The sequence below is a fragment of the Carassius auratus genome, chromosome 13, assembly GCF_003368295.1.
Source record: "Carassius auratus strain Wakin chromosome 13, ASM336829v1, whole genome shotgun sequence".
Lineage (NCBI taxonomy): Eukaryota > Metazoa > Chordata > Actinopteri > Cypriniformes > Cyprinidae > Carassius > Carassius auratus.
This window is the reverse complement of record NC_039255.1, coordinates 3,974,644-3,995,434: the sequence shown is the minus strand read 5'-3', so window position 1 is coordinate 3,995,434 and position 20,791 is coordinate 3,974,644. Positions and strand designations below refer to the sequence as shown.

General features: G+C 35.3%; 2 protein-coding genes across 2 annotated transcripts; one reads left to right on the top strand and one right to left on the bottom strand.

Moving 5' to 3' along the window:
* The first annotated feature begins 3,502 nt into the window (after positions 1-3,502).
* Positions 3,503-6,768, top strand: LOC113112380 (MARCKS-related protein-like). The gene is made up of 2 exons (XM_026277921.1): positions 3,503-3,763; positions 5,378-6,768. Exons 1-2 carry the CDS (start codon positions 3,692-3,694, stop codon positions 5,960-5,962), a joined length of 657 nt encoding a protein of 218 aa, XP_026133706.1. The 5' UTR covers positions 3,503-3,691; the 3' UTR covers positions 5,963-6,768.
* A 4,411-nt stretch (positions 6,769-11,179) lies between these two features.
* On the bottom strand, positions 11,180-16,658 carry LOC113113218 (E3 ubiquitin/ISG15 ligase TRIM25-like). Its single transcript, XM_026279386.1, has 4 exons — positions 16,098-16,658; positions 15,074-15,169; positions 12,423-12,545; positions 11,180-11,200 (listed from the first exon to the last, which is right to left on the bottom strand). Exons 1-4 carry the CDS (start codon positions 16,656-16,658, stop codon positions 11,180-11,182), a joined length of 801 nt encoding a protein of 266 aa, XP_026135171.1.
* Between the last annotated feature and the right edge of the window lie 4,133 nt (positions 16,659-20,791).

The window sequence follows — 20,791 nt, the reverse complement described above, 5'->3', positions numbered from 1 at the left end:
GTTGTTATGTGGTTGCAGGTTAATGAGAGTTAGTTGACAAGTAGTTGCAAAGTTATTTATAGTTAGTATTTAAAGTAGGATGTTAGTAAAATGTCTGATGTGGATTATCAAAATAAAGTATAGCTGATTATTTAAATGCAAGTAAATGACTCATGCTCTTTGGATCTCAAATCATGCTGGAGAACATGATTATCAGATTTTGTTCATGCAGCTTTCATCAACACAAAATAGATATAATAAATGCTGAAATTTGCTGTGGTGATATGTATTTATTTATTTAAAAAATGTTGAAAATGTACTCACAGGCCATCCAAGATGTAGAGTAGATTTGGAGAAATGTAGCATTGCATCACTTCCTCACCAATGGATGCTCTGCAGTGAATGGGTGCCGGCAGAATGAGAGTCCAAACAGCTGATAATAACATCACAATAATCCACAACTAATCCACAGCACTCCGGTCCATCAGTTAACATCTTGTGAACTGAAAAGCTTTGCATTCTTAAGAAAAACAAATCCATCAAGATGTTTCACTTCTGGTCAAAACACCATAAAGTCCATAATCCATAATAACACATCTTCCAGTGATCTCCTCTTGATGTCTCGCACATATTTGTTTAGAACTGTTTTGGACACAACTGTTAGGATCAACAGTGCTTGATCTGTTCACATCTTTCTCCTGATTCAGAAGATACTTTTTCTACAAAGAAAGCAATATTATGGATAGAGGGCATATTTTAGCTTGAAGCTACTTTCTGAAGTAAAATACCTACATGAAAATAAATGTCTTTATGGATATTTTTTATCTCGTCACTTCACAAGATATTATCTGATAGATTGGAGTTGTGTGGATTAATTGTGGATTATTGTGATGTTTTTATCAGCTGTGTAGACACCCATTCTAACGGCACCCATTCACTGCACAGGATCTATTGGTGAATTTATCCAAAAATCTGCTCTGGTGAAGAAACAAACTCATCCACATCTTAGATGGCCTGTGTGAATAGATTTTTAGCAAATTTTCATTTTTGGGTGAACTTTTCCTTTAAAGAATATGAGTTGAGTGTGTGTGTGTGTGACAGAGAGAGAGAGCAGATGATTAAACTGCAGCTGGCACACTGACCCACTAACATTGCAGCTCTCACATCTATACTACAGCTGTGCCTCCCACTCTTACACACATACCGACACACTCCGTTTTTCCCTCTAAAGGTTCCTCCCCTCCCACTCCTATTCTAAAGAACAGTCCACACATACACACACACACAACCGCTTCACTTAGTCATGAATGAGTGGTAAGAATCTGCTTATATTAGCACTGTTTAAAAATACAATTAGTTACATAGCTAGTTCAACCCAAAATAAATAAAAACATATCTCACTGGAACACACACAAAAACAAAAAAAGTCCTAAGTCCATAAAAGAACATCCTTTTACTATATATAAAATAAGTTCATGTGATTTTTTTTTTCTTTAAAATTTCCCTGTTATTTAGCAAGGAATCGTTTCGTTCTCTCTTCTGAGGAACATGCTAAATCCTTTCTAGAGGATTTTGTTTCACCTACATCCCCCTCAGTATCCCTGTCCACCCACCAGGCCATGGGGGTGAATTACCCAGCAGCCCCGGGCTCATTTCCCTGTGTGAAGACCATAGTGTGCTGAATGACAGCAGGGATCTTTGGGTGGCAAACACATTCCTGTCATACCAGAAGCAGGGGGTCGGGGCACTGCATGTCATCCTTACAGCGCTGGGTGGGGCATTAAAACCATGTGGCGTTCCAGCACTTCCGCTGCTACAGGAACGCTCCGGGTTCAGGACAAGTTAAGCTCTATCAACAGCGTCTGATACAATATTGATTAGCACAGAAAGAACTTTGTCTCCCTCATGCAAAAAACAAACAGACCTAAAACGTACTATAAAGCACTTACAGTAGACATTCAAAGACAGAGTTTTAACCCTGTAAAGCATGATATACTATGTGTTATATAATATTTTTTTTTTTTTTTGGTCTATAGTAAATGTTCATTTTCACATCTTACTAACAATATAAAAGTTATTCTTATGTTTACTTTATAAAACAATTAAAGATTTCACAGCAAAAAGATATTTGTTCCACAAGCTAACGGTGGATGTATTTAAAGTTATACTGAAAGACCTTTTTCTTCTACTAAGGTTCTGTGAAAGATAAAAATGGCTCATGCCTGTAATACTGTATTTTATATTTCTATAAAACTGTAGAGCAGACATTCAGAAATATGCTTTGGTCAAGCTCAGGCAGTTTAATTACAGCTTGACTATTTAGACAACGGCAAGAAAAGGAACAGAATGGAAACAGAGAGCTAACATTAGCCATTGCTCAGTGATGGACTGAGAGTTGAACTATTTTATTTGAAATGTTGACATTATCAAACCAATTTTACTTTAACTTTTACAGGATGGAGTGCTTTTGCAAACCAACTAACACCAACCAGCTAAAACAATATCACAGAATCCTTTAAATTCATTGCAAACCCTCACTAATGCTTGTGTTGATGTTTTCCCTCCAAAATGATGTCACTTCCTGTGTGATGATGTTATCATAGAACTGGCTTTAAAGGCATCAGTTCACAAAAGATTAAAAGGATGAGAAATGATAGCTAAAAACTTAGAAATGCATTAACAGTTACAACAAAAGTTTCAAGAACCCATGTTTAGTCTACAGCATTTTGACTAGAGAAATTCAATGAGAGCTTTATACTTACATAACACAGATCAGTTGCCTGTAGTTCCCAATAATATATTTAAATGCTTAGTTTTATGATCAAAGCTCTGTAGTTTTAGAACATACAATGCAATGCAATACAATGATGACTGAAAGATGAACAAATAAACATTCCTTTAAAAGTCTGATGCATCATATTTGATACATTTTAACAGTATTTTTCCCCAAAAAATATGTATGGGTAATCAAGTAAGAGAGTTTAAACATGTTTAGACAAGATATGTATAGAAAAAACTATATTCTTGCACTTCTGGTTAGATGCTAACTGCATTTCATTAGCTCTGTACTTACTCTGCATAATGACAATAAAGTTGGATCTAATCTAATCTAATCTAATATTTAGTCTAAAATGTTTTAGCTAGAGAAAGTACAAATGAAGATACACCTAAAAAAAAAGTTTTTCATGTTAGACATTACTGCAGACATGACAAAAATGATATCCTTAACAAAAGTAATGACATTATTTAAAATTCACTCCTATGTTCGCATCATTTAATACCTTTCATCAGATAAATGAAGAGGATGTGAAAGTTTACTTTTCAAATCATCAATAAAATCCCTAATAAAGTCCTTCGTATTAGTTGTCCATCCATCCAGAGGTGTAAAGCTGCAGATGCAGTAATCTGCTGGAGTGTTTGGTGTGGTTGAATGGGGCAGATGAAACACCAGCCCTCTGACACAGATTGGGTGGCGCAGCTGCTGGGTGGAGTCACGCAGACAAACACTCACACTTGTAGCTGTGAAACTCTTAGTTTGCTCTCCCCGCAGAGCCGTGTGGATTTACTACCAGAAAGCAGCCTTTATTTGTGTCTGCTGAGCACAGCAGATTAAAAAACACGCCAGGAATCTAAGCGCTCGCTCACCGTCTCTAAAGGGTTTTTTCTGCCTTTATTTTCCTTTTTAACTCTTTGAAGGAGACACAAAGGAGGGATGGGTGCTCAGTTGACTAAAGGTGAAGCTACAGTGGACGGAAAAGCAGTGGCTGATAAAGCCAATGGTCAGGTGAGGATCTACAAGGACTTTTATGATTGAACTACCAGTGTTTTGATATATCTGAATGGGATCTTATAAAAAAAATATATATATATATAACAATATATATATATATATATATATATATATATATATATATATATATATATATATATAATATCACACACCTCTTAATAATCCAATTTATCTAACAATTCATTTTTTACAAATTAATCTTTGGATTTGTGTTAAAACAATTTGTGAATATCAAATCGGTTATGGCTTCTATATCATCCGTTCTGAAGGATGATTTTGTGTTGAACCTTTTTCTAATTTTTGAGGGTTTAAGTTGGAAAATCTGTTTTAAACTTCTCTCTGTCTTTGGTTATCTCTTTTTTAAAATGTCATTTCCAAACAAATTTTAGTTCGTTTAGTTAGTTATCAAGCACTCTGTGGTCGTGTATTGGCGCTGAAACTGGTTGTAACTCGAATTGAGAACAAAAGGTTGCAGGGCTGCATGCAAATAAAGCAGAGCGCTTCTGCTGATCTGCAAACAATGCAATGCATGCGTGAGTGTCTGCGTGTGTGAATGCATGGACCATTCCTTTGGTGCTTCATTAATAATCATTCCATCCACCATCCCCCTTAATGCATATGCACCCTTCCCCCTCCATATGTAATAAGAGAGCTCCTTTCTTTATTAATCAACCCAATGCATTATTTTGCATATATTTATGCATGTGATTTAAACACCCCAATACTTGAATAGAGCAAGTTACCATAACGCAAGGCTACATTGCCCGGTTGATACATCATCTGAATGATGAAAAAAAAGGTGAAAAGGGTGTTTTAGAGGGAGGTGTTGTTGTAAACGCCGTTCTAGGGTTGCTGTCTCCCTTTTCTTTGTTCTCTCTGGTAGTGACTGGCTTTCTAAGCAGTGGATTGTATTTGGTAGCTCAATGTCGCCTCTAGTGGACGTAGTGTGTAATTACTATGCACTTCTGCTGTTGGGTTTCTGGGTGTTGTTTCTGTCTTTAATGTAATTAAATATGAAATTAAATAAAATTAATGCATTAAGCAGATGTTTTTATCCAAACCGACTTACAGTGCATTCAGGCTAACATTTTTTTAACTAACATTTATGTAAAATATAGCAATAAATATAGCAATCCTCAGAGTATTTTCTGCATATAAAATACTAAATTGTTTTTCTAAATGTCCTGTATTAAGCAGTAATTTATATATTTTGGCTGTTTTAAGGTTTAGGCACTACAGTGAAGAGCAGACTGATCTTTAAACCTCAATTCTTCTAATATTGCTGTATTGTTAGGTTGACTTTTACATAATACTGAGTTGTTGTTGTTTTTTTTTTACTAGTGATCTCAATATTTATTTACAAATAAAAATAGAGGTACATATAAATTAAAGGAATTAGAAATATTTGGTTTTGGATCAAAATGAGGTAGAGAAATTGAATGAGAGAAAATATAACTAACACTTTGTACTATAAACCATATTATTAAAGCAAGCATTTAATATGTACTGCCACTATAAAAACAAGCATAACCCTTTTGCTTTTCTATTGACTGTGTGTGTGCCAACATGCATTTGGCTTATCTTCTCTCATTCTGCTTTTCTCTTCAGGAAAATGGCCATGTGAAAACCAATGGTGATGCATCCACCAAGCCAGATGGAGAAGCCGTGGCAGCAGACGGAAATGGAACTACGGAGGTTGCCAAGGAGGAGGCTGCCAAGACGGAGGCGGGAGATGGCATCGAAGCCGCTCCGGCTACCGAAGGTGACGCTACCAAATCCGACGGTGAAGCTGCAAAGGAAACCAAGAAGAAGAAGAAATTCTCACTGAAGAACTCCTTCAAATTCAAGGGCATTTCCCTGAAGAAGAACAAGAAGGGAAGCGAGGAGGCAGCGGAGCCCGCGGAGCCCGCAGCGCCCGCAGCCACACCCACCACCGAAGACAAACCCGAGGAGACCGCCCAGGCTGCTACGGAAACCAAAGAGGAGGAGCCTGCTGCGGCAGAAACCAATGAGACACCGGCACCTGAAGCAGAGGCGGAGCCTAAAGCAGAGGCGGAGCCTAAAGCAGAAGAGCCCGCCCAGGAAACAGAAGCCGCGCCCACAGAGGAGACCACAAAATCTGATGAGACCCCGGCCCCTGTTGAAGAGACCACGCCCACCACAGCCTCGGACCCGGAGCCGGCTGCAGAGTGATCTCACTTCACTGTGGCAACCTAGACTGTTTATCTTTATCCTTTTTTTTCTTTTTGAGATTGAAATATATAAATATATATATATATAAATATATGAGACTTGAGCCACAATCTTAAAGTTACAGCAATACTACAGAGAAACCGAGTTCTTTTACCACCTTTGCTGATAACAGTCTCTAGTTCACGGTTTGTCCAGTCCAGTGTCAGTGAGCTCCGTGCTGCCGCATGTCAAGAGCGGTTTTTTGGGGGGGGTGGGGGGGGGGACGGGCTGGAAATTGCTCTGTGTATGGATTGGAATGACTGATGGAATTTCCGCCTCAGAGGAAGAGCAGCGGATGGAAGAGCGTGGCTCCCTGTTCACAGTCTTTTCAGTCATTTTTCTCTTTAAACTTCATCTGATCCTTGATTTTTCAGGGCTGATGAGGGAAATGACTAATTGTCCTCTTAGGAGATGGTTACGGGACGATGTAAAACTACAAAATAAATAAATGAATAATCTTTTTTAAAGTGTTTAAATAGCTCTACATTCCAATTTTTTCACCCTAAAAACTGTAGGGTGTCAGAAGATCTGCCGAGTGAATAGGTTTTACTCTTAGTCTGTTTTTAATGATGTTTTACAGTTTTAATCAGATCCAGCTACACATTTCAAAGTTTGTGACAAAGGGGAATTAAACCACTGCTTTTATTAAATATATATTTTTGTTCTGTTAAGTCTCTGTACATACATTTTCTGACTCTTTATTTTGCTAACATTTCCAAGTGTTAATAAGATGTTGTACGATTAGGCCAAATAAATGTTTGACCGACCCCCCCGTGTTTGTTTGTTTTTCTGATTTTTATTTTTTTAAGAACATTATTTAAACAATATCAAATAACTTCATCTCAACAAAGAACATATTACATTAATATTGTAAAAATTATGCATGTTTAGCTGACATTCAAATTCAGACTTAAAAACAAAGGTGTGGGGGTGAACTGTCTAATCTGATTGGGAATGTAAATTCACAGAAAGAAAATAAATTCATGCCATCACATCAATAAAGGCAAATTATTATTAGTAGTAGTATTAATATACTCACCCCAATATTGTATGCATTTCTTTCTTCCATGGAACAACAAATAAATTAATTAATAAAAGGTGTGTATATATAAACAGTTAGTGAGGTCCAACATTATTTGTAATATCTTCTCTTGTGTTCCACTGGAGCAAGTAGCATAGATTTAAATGTAATCAATAATCTGGTAATTGCAATGAAGTATCTGAGGTGCTAAAATACCTAAAAGTGTTCAAGACATCTCTTTTTCCCTCCAATATGAAACACATGCCAAAACACACCAAATGGATCACTTTGTCTGAACTGATGAATATAGCATGCTGTTGTTCTTTAACATAGCATATTTGATCAGTAATAAATAAAGCAGTAAATGATGTCTAAAATATTTTGATCTGATCACTAAATACATTCACTGATGTGTTCTCAGTGTGTGCTGATATCCTTATGCATTTAGTTCTATCTAGTTCAATCTAGTTCATTATTAATGAATGTGATTTATCCAAGACATGTTCACTGTAACACACAAACTGCTTAAATAAAACAGGAGCAATTTTGAATAAATAATTAAAGGTATTTTAAACATATTAATTAATATTTAATAATCATACACAATTCCTCAACCATGTAGTACAGTTCATTAGCGTAACTTGAATTCAAGAATTTACATTCTATTCTGAGAAATTCAAGTAAAAATATACAGTATGTTCACATATTATAGCACGACCTAATGGCCAGCTATCAAATAATAAAAAAATGAAATACAGGTGTTTAAAATGTGATCCAACAGATAAAACCTTCTAAAATTTAGAATACCCAGTCTATGTGTAAATCGTTTTGTTGTTTGTGTGCAAATCTATTCATGCTTAAAGGGTGTATCTTTCTGACAAATTCAGTTAGAGTTATTTTAAAAATTGTCTTTGATCTTTCGAGCCGTTTGATGCCACTCAGCAGGTGTTGCACTCCATCGGTCCATGAGAAGTTGAATAAAAACATAATCCATTAAAAAAGCGTCTCACATGGCTCTGGGTGGTGAGGCCTCCTGTAGCAAATCGATGCATTTTTGTAAAAAAATATCCATATTCAAAACATAATACTGTATTTTCCAGACTATAAGTCACACTTTTTTTTAATAGCTTGGTTGGTCGTGCGACTTATAGTCAGGTGCGACTTATTTATCAAAATTAATTTGACATGAACCAAGAGAGACGGTAATGTTTTCTCTTGGTGCTTGGTTTTAAATAAATGCGACTTATAGTCCGGTGCGACTTGTATATGTTTTTTTCCTCATCATGACGTATTTTTGGACTGATGCAACTTATACTCAGGTGCGACTTATAGTCAGAAAAATACGATAATCACTTTAATCTAGCTTGCGCTCACAGCTGTAAACAAAGCAGTTTCAGGGGAATGACGTATGAGGTCAGATTTGCGCATGCGCCGTTCAGAAGTGATGCACGCGGAAACCCAGAGGAGAGATCAAAACAAAACAACAGTCACTAATTAGAAGTTCAAAACGTGGATTTGTAAAGAAGAATGTTGGAGGATTTTGATATAAGCCAAGAGGAGACTGGTTTTCCTTTGCTAAAAGTAAGGAAACTTTGCTTCCTTTGCTCCTGTTAACAAACGTTGGTTTTCACGAGATTCATCGGCGGCTGCACAAATCTGACCTCACACTTCATTCCCCCGAAACTGCTTCATTTACAGCTGTGAGCGCAAGCTAGATTTAAGTGATTATTATGTTTCGAAAATGGATATTTTTCTTACAAAAACACAAAAATTCACTACAGAAGGCCCGTGTTCACCCTTTGTTCAGCCCCTGGAGCCATGTGAAGACACTTTTTTAAATGGATGCGCTTTTTATTATAATTATCTTGCTGAGTGGCATCAAACAGCTTGAAACTTGAACTAACCCTTTAATATTAATATTTAACAGCACTTTGTTTAGCATTGTTTTTAAATGTTATTGAATGACAGAAAAATTCCAAAGGTAGACTGGTTTGCTTTCACAAACCCAATAATAATATGTAAAAACCCCCATGAATAATAGTTTGTTAAAGCCATATTTGTACAGGGAAGCAAAAGACAACAATAGCCTAATAAATAAACACTATAACAAGGTCCTTTAGATTCAGATCATCTCCATTTTTTTTTTGTGCAGTAATACTCTGACCTTTCACTGTACTCTGTGAAGGAATGATGAGTTCCACAATCCACATGCAGATTAAAGGGTCATCAGGAGATAAGTGGAAACATCTCCATCTATCCATAGAGATCATCATCATCAGATATGAATGAGTAATCATTGTACATCCGATCAGTGCGATTCCTGCAATCATATGTTTTAGGAGCAAGCTTTAACATAGAGAATAAGAGTAAAAAATAGTTATAAAATCAGAAAAAAAAGTGCATGTATGATAACTGTTGTTTAGAAACAATGAATATTTTTTCTTAAAGCTGTGAAATGGCTCTTAATATGAGTCATATTCACAAAACAGCTGACATACACACAGCTATATGCCCATACCTTATTAAGCTTTAATTTCTACATAGGAATAAAATACTTTAGTAGATGCTAAATCAAATAAAAAAAATGCAAATGTGCAAGTATGATATCTGAATACACTTACGGTCTGGGCCATACTGCTTTCCCTGTTTCGTTGAAAGCTGAAATATGGGGAGATTTCTTCATTTTAAAAGTTAAACAAGCATGTTTCGGAGAGTAAAGAGTGTAAACATGAATTAAGTGCTAAAATTCTGTTTAATCTGTTTGTTTTTTTTCTTCCCTTACACACTGTTAAATGAATAAAAATATAGAAATTGTTGTATACATTTCTTTTCATCTTTTGTCCCTTTATGATCATAGAATCTTCAAAGAAGGTTGTTTTGACTTACTGTGGACAAATAAGCAACCACCAAATAACCACTGATTACATTCAGCAACAACAGAGCAAAATGTAAATAAAAAACAAGGAACACACACACATTCTAAGGCAGAGCATACAGTCATGGCCAAAAATATTGGCACCCTTGGTAAATATGATCAAAGGAGGCTTTGAAAATTAAACTGCATTGTTAACCATTTTGATCTTTTATTAAAAAAAAAATAATAATAATCACAAAAATCTAAACTTCCACTGGATATTAAGAATTTAAAATGGGGTGTAATATCATTATGAAATGAATGTTTTGCTCAAATACAAGTTGGACACAATTATTAGCATCCCTAGAAATTATTTTGAGTAAAATATTTCTGAAGTATATTCCCATTCATATTCACATTTTTTATGCACTACAGGATTATTGTGAACATGAAATTATCCAGCCATGGTTTCCTGTTTCACAGAAATATAAATTGGATGGAAAAAAGCCCAAATTCCCTTAATCATCCATCAAAATGATAAAAACCAAAGAATATATTTCTTATGTGCAGCAAGAGATAACTGCCATTCAGTCCTCTGAACCATGTAAAAAATGAGTGGGGTGAACTGAAGAGAAGAAACACCAACATGGAGTTGGGAATCTAACGGGTCTGGAGTGATTCTGGATGGAGGAAAGGTCTCTGATCTCTTGTCAGGTGTTCTCTAACCTCATCAGGCATTATAGGAGACCGTTTTGAGCTGTTTAACTGGCAAATGAAGGTTTCAAAAAGTATTGAATTAAAGGGTGCCATTAATTGTGGCCAATGTGTATTAAAGAAAAACTTTTATTTCATTATTATATTTTTCCCCATTTAAATTATTAATATCCAATATAAGGTTAGATTTTTGTGATTCTTTTTAAATACAAGATTAAAAGGATTAACAATGCAGTTTAATTTTCACAGCCTCCTTTGATCAGATTTACCAAGGGTGTCAATATTTTTGCCCATGCCTCTATATTCATAATTAAAATTGTTCAGTCATTCAGAATGCATATTCTTACCCATTGTCCGAGGTCTTATGTCCGAGTGATGACGCTCTGAAGATAGAAGTATGAAATAAGTAACAGAGTTAAACTGAAAGAGTAACAGAGTTTAAAAAGCAACAATCAAACAACTACTGGTAACACTTCAGCAACAACATAAAACAAACCCACAAAAACACAAATTCCAAGGCAGAGCATATATTCATAATTCAATTTGTTCAGTGGTTCGAAATGCATACACATACCCAAAGGCCGAGTTCTTATATCCGATTGATGGCGCTCTGAAAATGGAAGTATAAAATGAGTAACAGAATTAAACTGAATGAGTAACAAAAAGCAACCACCAAACAACCACCAATAACACTGTGGCAACAAATTAACAAAATGTAAAAAATAAAATAAAAAACAACAACAAGGCAGAGCATGTATTCACAATCAAAATTCTTCCGTGGCTTGAAATTGAATATGCTTACCCGATGACTGAGTAATTATATCCAGTTGACAGCGCTCTGAAGATGGAAGCATAAAATAAGGAACAGAGTTAAACAGAATGAATAACATAATATAAAAAAAGGATTTATGGAATTTATAAATGTGTGTGTTTGTATTTTCTGGTAAAAATAAATAAATAAATCTTACCAATTTCCCTCACATTTGCTTTTCTTCTTAAAAGGGAAGCTCTTTTTGACCTCAAAATATCACCAACTATGAATTTAGACACAAAATAATATACATTATGTAAGAATTCACTGAGATAGAGACTGTTATAAAACATTTGAGGGTAACACTTTATTTTGATAGTCGCTTTTGAACATTTTGTTGTCATTAACTTGTGATTTTGATTTCTATATTAATATTTTTTTTTGCTCCTCTGCTTTGCATCAGTTCTTGCCTTGTGCCCTTGATAATTTAATTACAATATAATATAATATATATATTATATATTTTTTTTCTGTTTGATGATAGATCAGTATTTATGTTAACTGTCAGAAATTATTTTGATTAACATATGGGTGTAGGAGCACAGGATGGTCACAAGAAAACAACTGAAATATGCCGCGGGCCGGCCCTGGTTGAGGCAACATATAGAAGTTTTAATTCTTGGTTACTTGGTACATACTTATAAAAAGTTGAATGGTTAATGACGATTCACCTGATTTTCTGCTCATGTGTTCTTCACATATTTTATCCAGTTGCTCTTTCAATTCTGAGAGAGATTTGTTTACATTCTCAGTTGTCATGAGATTATTAAAATCTCTTAATAAGATTGTGCATGAAAGGAATTCAGAACAGGAAGGGTAATTCTATAATAAAAAATAAAAAAAAAACTTCTAAAACAACAACAACGGCAACAACAACAAAAAAATTATCATTAAATATATTTTTTTCTGAATTGCTTTCTATAACCTGGAAGAAATGAATGTGATCTTCTGTTTTCAAAAATGGCTCCAATGTATCGTTATCCTTCTGCAGAGTTCTGATCTCGTGCTCCAGTGTCTGTACGTGATTCTCAGCTTCTTGTACTTCCTTCTCTTGAGCACTGATCTTCTCTCTCATCTCAGCTTTTCTTTTCTGAATGAAGCTGATGAGCTCATCAAAGATCCTCTCACTGTTCTGCACCGCCGCCTGTGTGGAGCAATGTCAGGACAAACACAAAGCACTTCATTTAGCTGTAAATTGTTGGATGTGTTGACAACGTCTGGTTGCATCTTAATAAACATTACAAATATATATTAGTATAATCTTAAAAGCTGAATGTTTATGAAAATGAAAATAACACTTAATATCTCTGATTTTCAAGCAGAAGAGCTTGATTATGATGATTAGGGCTGGAGCTAAACTCTGCAGGGCAGAATTCGAGGGACCCTATTCTAAAGCTTTAATTCAGTGAATGGTGGCAGATTGGTGCCATCTGGTGGAAATAAAGAAAATCATCTATATTAACCATAATGTAGCCATTAACACTTACTGTAAACACTGGTTGGTTTCACAAGCCCACAAGAACACAAGTACAGACAACAATGCATATTGAGAAACAGCTGATGTTATGTATCCAGTTAGTAAACACTGTGACAGTTTTTTGTGGGCGGAGCTTAGGTGGAGGAAGACATTTCCCCTGACTGCTTCACTAATGCTAGCTAGCAAGTTTTGTTTGCATGTGTTTTTTTTTTTTTTTTTTTGTTTATACAATGCCTGGAGAATATTCAATTTTATCTGAACACGTAATGTCATTCACTGTCTGGGACTGCGATTGTTATTGGAAAATGTTAACTTTAACAAAAGAGAAGCCAGATTGGCCGACTCGTCCACACTCACTCAATGGATGGACGATCTTACAGGAGTATCCTCACACACCTATCGAATAGAGAAACTGAGCATGTATAGCAAATAGAAACAAACTTAGGGCATATAAATCTTCAGATGCCTATAACTGTGTACTAACAGTGGCAATTGTAAGCAAACGCAACGACACCTGACACATAACACAGACCTAGAACATAGTTCCTTCTCTCTACAATTGCATTTTTGGCCATTGTGATACAAATGGGTTCCTTTATGTTTAGTCTCATGATCACTAATTAACTTGTTCCACAATTTCTTTTTAGGTGGGCATGCATGAAAAATCTTTAGACTCGTAATCAAACCATAATTCATGGGAGACAATGAGTGACAAAGCTGCAAACACAAGCATTTTTGATGATCGTTTCTGTCAAGTTAACTCTTTTTATTGCCTTTAACCACAGCTGGCAAAGCTTTATTACATCATGAAAGTGTGGACTTAGAGTCTTTGCACTTGACAGCTTACATGACGTATTCCCTATATTTCGTCCAAGTGTTCAAGTGAGCATAAGACCGCAAGTATATGTGTAGAACTTTTCATTCCCCAATGAGACAAACTTATATTGTTGTAAATATGCAAGTTTACCTAAACCTAAGTTTACAGAACTTCATTTTTATTTGAAATGCCTTGCAATTTTAAATAACTTTTACATTTTAATTGATAAGTGATAAAAAAGCATTTGCAAATGTTGGACAAAAATAAATATCGCCACTACTCATTTGCCCAATAAAACATGCAGCTCTTTGTTTTACTTCCAAATTATATACTGTATGTAATATTTAATTATTGTTAATGTTTAAAATTTATTGGTAAGGTTTCTGTGACCTAAGATCTCGGCAAAAAGTTGTATTATTTCCTGAACACGATGCATATACATATACACACACACACCCTTTACAACTAACTCATAAAGGGTCTCAAACAGTCTTTGATCTCACTGTCTGAATATTCATTATTACAGATATATCAAAACCGTTCAAATTAGAATAAAGATGATTATTAATGTAGAGATATTTTAAATTAAACTTTGTTGATAATGTGTTGTTTTTGAACAAACCAGCCAGAAAGCATAAAGAATGTGTTATAAAGCTATTCTCACTCATTTGTAGGTTCAGCTGTAAGTGTATTGTTTGAGCTGTTTAGAATTGCAATGTTGTATTCCACATGAACTGGAAGTATTACCAACTTATGTATTTGGGACATTTCCAACTGAATGTTGATGGAATATTGATTAGAGGACAGTGTTTTAGCACACCTCCCAGCATCTCTCACTCGCAGCAAACCAATGGTTGCACTGGTTTACTGCAGCTGCAATTAGAAACTCCAGTTGCTATAGAAACAGTCAGCATTCTGAGACTCTTGCTTAGGATTGTCCATGTGCATTGGTTTGTCCAGCCTGAAAAAGTTGTAATGCTATTTGAGCATATAGAATTTAAGAGACAGTTGTTGTCACATTTAATTGGTCATTTCAGTTATGAAATTTAATCATGACAGTATTGGAGAATTTGATGTCTCCCCATTCAAAGATATAGGACCCATCTGGATTGGGTTCAGGTCCGGTGAATGTGGAGGCCAGGTCATCTGGCGCAGCACCCCATCACTCTCCTTCTTGGTTAAATAGCCCTTGATGCCTTCAGTGTGACTCTAAAATTTTCATAGTCATGAAAATATTTGATGTCTCCCTATTCAAAGATATTGGAGCTGTACATGGATGACTGAAATTGTTGCCCGAATGGTGTTTCAAAGAGGGCTACTGAGTAAAATGACTTTGACTGCAACACTGGCCTTAAACCCATCTGTCAATCACACTTACCTTATGAGACTCAACAGCTTTCTTCAACATTTGAACCCTCTTTTCTCTGTCTTTAGTCTCCTGTATTAAATCCATCTGTTTTATTTTCAGCTCCTCCTATGAATGGATTTAAACAACAATAATCCTGCTTTTAATCAACTTGTAAAATATTAAAATAAAATCGATACAACAAACAATTTCATGTATTGCACCTTGAGCTTCATCTATCTATTTTTTCTTTCTTCATGTCAGTTTCTTACATATACTGTCATAATCTTATATATATTTATATATATATATATATAAAATGCTGGGTTGTTTCAACCCAACTTTGGGTCAAATATGGACTAACCCAACTTTTGGGTTAAAATTTTAATAAAAAATTTAACCCAACAGCTGTGGTTATCCATTTTTGGCCTAAAGTTGGGTTGTTTCAACCCCACCTTTTTTAGGGTATATATATATATATATTATATATATATATATATATATATATATATATATATATATATATATATACAGTACAGACCAAAAGTTTGGACACACCTTCTCATTCAAAGAGTTTTCTTTATTTTCATGACTATGAAAATTGTATATATATATATATATATATATATATATATATATATATATATATATATATATATATATATATATATATTTATATATATATACAGTAGTCAACATTTGAAGTGGATAAGAAAAGTTAATCAAAATTGTCCCAAGACAAGAACGGGTACTGTTTTGGTTTTAATATAACTTTGATGAAAGGTTTTGATCCACTTCAAATGTTGGCTACTGTAAAACACACACACACACGTTTCGAAAAACAGCATCAAAACAGGATCTCCACAACATGGCCCTGGCGGCAACAGCCAATCAAGGGTTTGAGCCTTTAGTCTATGCAACTTTAGGAATTTTTGCTATTCACAAATGGCTTGTTACACTCCAAAGAGAAAGGAAAACTTGAAATCGCATCATATGACCCCTTTAAACATTCCCCTGCATTCTAAAAACATCCCATACAGCAAATACACTGTTTTACCTGTTTTTTATCCATTTCGTCAGCAGCTGAGACTGTTTTATGTCCACTGTGCTGACCCCCCAAACAAACTACACATATACACTTCTGGTCATCCTGACAGTAAATCTCCAGCGCTTTATGATGTTGTGGGCAGATCTGCTTCTGTAGATTTGAGGAAGCATGTACCAGCTTGTGCTTTCTAAAAGCTTCAGACTCATAATGAGGCTGAATGTGAGATTGGCAGTAAGAAGCCAAACACACCAGACAAGACTTGATGGCTTTTAGTTTTCTTCCTTTGCAAACATCGCACGGCACATCTTCAGGCCCAGCTGGATCCTCCTGGTTCATTCCACCTACAATTTCAGCTAGCACTGTGCTTCTGCTGAGAGTTGGTCTTTGGTTGAATTGTGTCCTGCATTTGGGGCAGCTGTACACTCCTTTATAAACCTCCTGATCCCAGGATCTCTCGATGCAGTCCATACAGTAACTGTGGCCACAAGATGTAGTCACTGGGTCTGTAAGCAGATTCAGACAGATCGGACAGTTTAAAGCATTTTCAGCATCAAAACAAAATTGTGCCATTTTTAGGCTTTCAAACTCAGTCAAAGATTCACTCGGAAACAGGTTGTGTTTGTAGTTATGTTCTGAATGAGAGTACTAGGGAGTGGCTTCTATGCAAATATGATAATAAGGAAATGTGTAAAAAAAAAAAAATATTTTATTATTTCCTGGTCTGGATTTTTTTTTTTTTTTACTTAAAACATTCTTGAGCAAAAATAGCTCCAAAATGACTTTAGAGAAAAGTATTATTTTTCTTATTCATGCCCAAACAGAACTGAGTGCACAATATCGAGCGCTAAATACATGTAATGTCTGTTTTAAATGTGAAGACAATTAACAGACGACACGACAGTATGCTTTATCTGTGTTCTTCAAGCCATTTCTGGTATTTTCATCATAAAAAAGTGTATTTATAATCCAGGTGATGTGATGACAGCTCTTTCACTGTAATGGGAGTGCTTTTCTCTTGCTTTAACTGATTTACAATTTGAATACAGGTTTGTTTGTCATGCTATTATGAGGTCCATCTGTCATTTACACAATGCAAAGTGTCAGAAGTATTGACTGCTTTTAAATGACGCAAACATAAAGCACACTGACTAATATTTATGCTGCTTTTGAGCACAAATTATAATAAATATACATTCATCTCCATCATGGATGCAGGCCACAAAATGAATGCAGACGGGCCACCTGTTGAGTACCCCAGTTTTAAAAACTCTTGAATGCTTAAATCTAAATCAAAAAAATGTAAATCAGCTTCCAGAAGAGATCAGATGTGCTAAAACACTAGTCACATTTAAATCTAGACTCGAAACGCATCTGTTTAGCTGTGCATTTGTTGAATGAGCACTGTGCAATGTCCAAACTGATTGCACTATATTTTCACTGTTTTATGTTTTATTATTGTTTTATTATTATTATTTTTATGTAAAATCATTTTCTAACTGTTTTTAAATGTTTTAAGTTTTAAAATTACTTGTTTTATTTTTTTTATTATTTTTCTTACTTTCTTTTATGTAAAGCACTTTGAATTACCATTGAGTACGAAATGTGCTATATAAATAAACTTGCCTTGCCTTGCCTTGCCTTAAATCTATTAAGGAAGTGCTGTTTTACAGATGTCCTTACTACCTTGTACTTACTACTTCTGGAGCTGGGAACATTACAGTTGCTTTGCTGTCTATGGAGGGTCAGAGAAAATATTAATCTGTGTACCAAAGATGAACGAAGGTCTTGCGGGTTTGGAACGACACGAGGGTGAGTAATTAATGACAGAATTTTTCTGAAGCACAAAAATTAAATATCCTATTTGTTTGGTAATCAATTTTAGGGAAACATCAGAAACATTTTGCAGCAGATTCTGCAAGACTTATGTACTGCATATATTCTGCCTGCAGATTTGACTCAGAGCCCAGGCCCCTGTCTCTGTGTTAAACTGCATGGAACCAGATATCATGCACTAGATGGCAGCACAGGACAGGGTTTTGCATTTTGACTCTTTCATTTCCTGTCCCCCTCTTACCATTACACATGCCTTATGCACCACACATGACCTGCTTTATGAATACAAATCACCAGTTAATGACACATTTAGTGCTTGTCTCAAGTTCCCACAACTATGGGTTGCCAGATTTTGATACTAAATCACACTCTTAAAGAGTAGAGTTCACATGGGAGATCATAGCATGCCTGTACAGTAGCATTTATGCAGTTTTAAAGTACAAATCAACTACTTTCTCAATTACTGACTAAATAACTACAGATTTCTGTGAATTAGATCTGACAGCATCAACATATCTAGTTTTCTCCAGGAGCAGCAGGAAGATTGAGCTGCTTGAGTAATTGTACCACAACCAGATCCACCTCATCCATATCAAAACAGAGGCGTGCAGGATAGACGTGGCGCCGTGTTCACGCTATCAGCGTGCAGATCTATCACAACACCTCCTGTCGTGTGCTTTATCTGTGAATCAGTGTGAGGCTGAACGCGTAACCCCTAACAGCATGAACACACATTTACGCACATTGATTCACAAGACTGAGTAACATCACAATATAAAGCCAGCTCATTTTGATGCCCCCTTTCCCTCATAGATATGCTCTATTTCATAAGAAATCATTCAAGGTAATTACATGCTGTATGAGCACCAATGTCTCAAAGATATAGTGCAAGATCTCCAATGCACCAAGTTCAGTGTGTAGAGCTAAGTTTTCATCAGACTCTTAAGCTCACGTAGGCTGCATTTGTTTGATAAAAAATACAATAAAAATGTGAAATATTAGTAAAATTTAAAAGAACAGCTTTATAGATTAATATATATTAACATGTTATTTATTCCTTTGATGCTAAGCTGAATTTTCAGCATCATTACTCCAGTCTTCAGTGTCACATGATCCTTCAGAAATCATTATAATATGATGATTTACTGCTCAAGAAACATTTATTATTAGTATTATCAACGAAAACTGAGCTGAGCTGATTCCTTTTTTAAATAAATGTCTTTATTTTCTCTTTTGTTTAAATATAATGGATACTTGCTGATTAAACATTTTAATTTATTTCAAATAAAAGTCTCACTGATTTTAAAACATTTGCTTAACATACTGGATCACAATTTTAAATATGAAATCATATTAGTTAGTTATTATTCTGAGTGTCTTTGAGTGTCTGTTTTGAGTGTAAGTTGTCATTCTGGTCACTTCTAATATGAAAAACTAGCAAAATATTAAGAAATATTCCATGTGTTTATTTTTTATTTTCCTTTTAAATGTTTCCAAAACATGTTTTCTTGGGATTATTGTTTCAGTTTGTAATATTTTATTCCCCCCGTGTCCTCAGTATACTTTCCATCCTGGCAAATCCCTTAAAAGTCAGCATCCTAGTGACATCATACACCAGGATTCTTTTTTTTTATTTTTATTTTTTGCTAAGGGGGCAGTCTGGAAATGTTTTTATAGCAATACTTTTTCACAGCATATTTACTTAAAGTTCAAAAGGTACCACATAACAGGAAAGACCCATTTATGAATATAAAGGTACCTTGTGTTCATTTTCTAGACTGGCCTGAAACATGCAAACGCAGGGAAAAGACACAAACACAGACTACAGTGCTTTCTCCCACAATGTTTCCACAGGCGTATCGTCTTAACACACCTAACCTGGTAACACACAACAAGAAAGCAGTATGCACAGCTGGTTTAAGTAACCTAAACCACTTAATGTAGAAAAAGAACTATTAAAAATGTGATTCATAGTGACTCAATGTTGTTTCAGATGCAGATGGAGCTCCAGCAGCAGCGAATGGGACCAGCTATTACTAAACACTCATAAAAACAACCTCGATGTAAATGAGGTATGAGGCCCTTCTCAAACACAACGTCTACTTGCTATTTCATTTGAGAGGCAATATAAATTCCCAGCCGGCAATATAATTGCCAGGGTGGGCTGTGTGCATTTTCGCTATATGGTCTACTTACAAGAGCCAAATTTCTGAAAAAGTCCTCCAAAGTACAGTAAAACCTCTTAAAACCCACTTCTCAAGACGGTCCTCATTAGTATTAAAAAAAGTTAATAAATGTGCCAAATAACGCCTTAAATGAAATCTAAAAATGTGTCTATAAGGAGTAAGTGTAGGTCAGTAGAGATTCTGGATTGCTGCTTATAGGTTTCTGTTATTTTGGTCTTTTAAAATGGTTCAGGTCTTCAGTGTACAGTAAGTGTCTGGATGAAAATCACAAGTCCAGTTCGTTAGTTGAAGAAATAATTGAACATTTGCTGAAAATGTACTCATCCTCAGGCCATCCAAGATGTAGATAAGTTTTTTTCTTTGGAACAAATTTTGACAAATGCCATCACTTGCTCAGCAATGGATCCTCTGCAGTGAATGGGTGCCGTCAGAATGTTAGTCCAAACAGCTGATTAAAAACATCACAATTATCCACAAGTAATCCACACCACTCCAGTCAATCAGTTAAAAAAAATTGCATTGTCTAAATCAGGAGCGAAATATGCACACATCAAGCACTGTTTACAAGGGAAAGCAATCCAAAACAGTTCTGAACAAATGTCAGTGGAGAGGACAACCAGTGGTGGACAGTAACGGAGTAGCTTTACTTCGTTACTGTACTTAAGTACATTATTCTAGTATCTG

Bases quoted from the DNA above. Each gene is read 5' to 3' on its own strand.
- LOC113112380 (XM_026277921.1), top strand. From the start codon at position 3,692: ATGGGTGCTCAGTTGACTAAAGGTGAAGCTACAGTGGACGGAAAAGCA. The intron at 3,764-5,377 runs GTGAGGATCTAC...TTTTCTCTTCAG, and splicing joins CTGATAAAGCCAATGGTCAG to GAAAATGGCCATGTGAAAAC.
- LOC113113218 (XM_026279386.1), bottom strand. From the start codon at position 16,658: ATGGCACAATTTTGTTTTGATGCTGAAAATGCTTTAAACTGTCCGATC. The intron at 15,170-16,097 runs GTAAAACAGTGT...ATCCATTCATAG, and splicing joins ACGAAATGGATAAAAAACAG to GAGGAGCTGAAAATAAAACA. The intron at 11,201-12,422 runs GTACAGACACTG...TTCCATTTTCAG, and splicing joins TACAAGAAGCTGAGAATCAC to AGCGCCATCAATCGGATATA.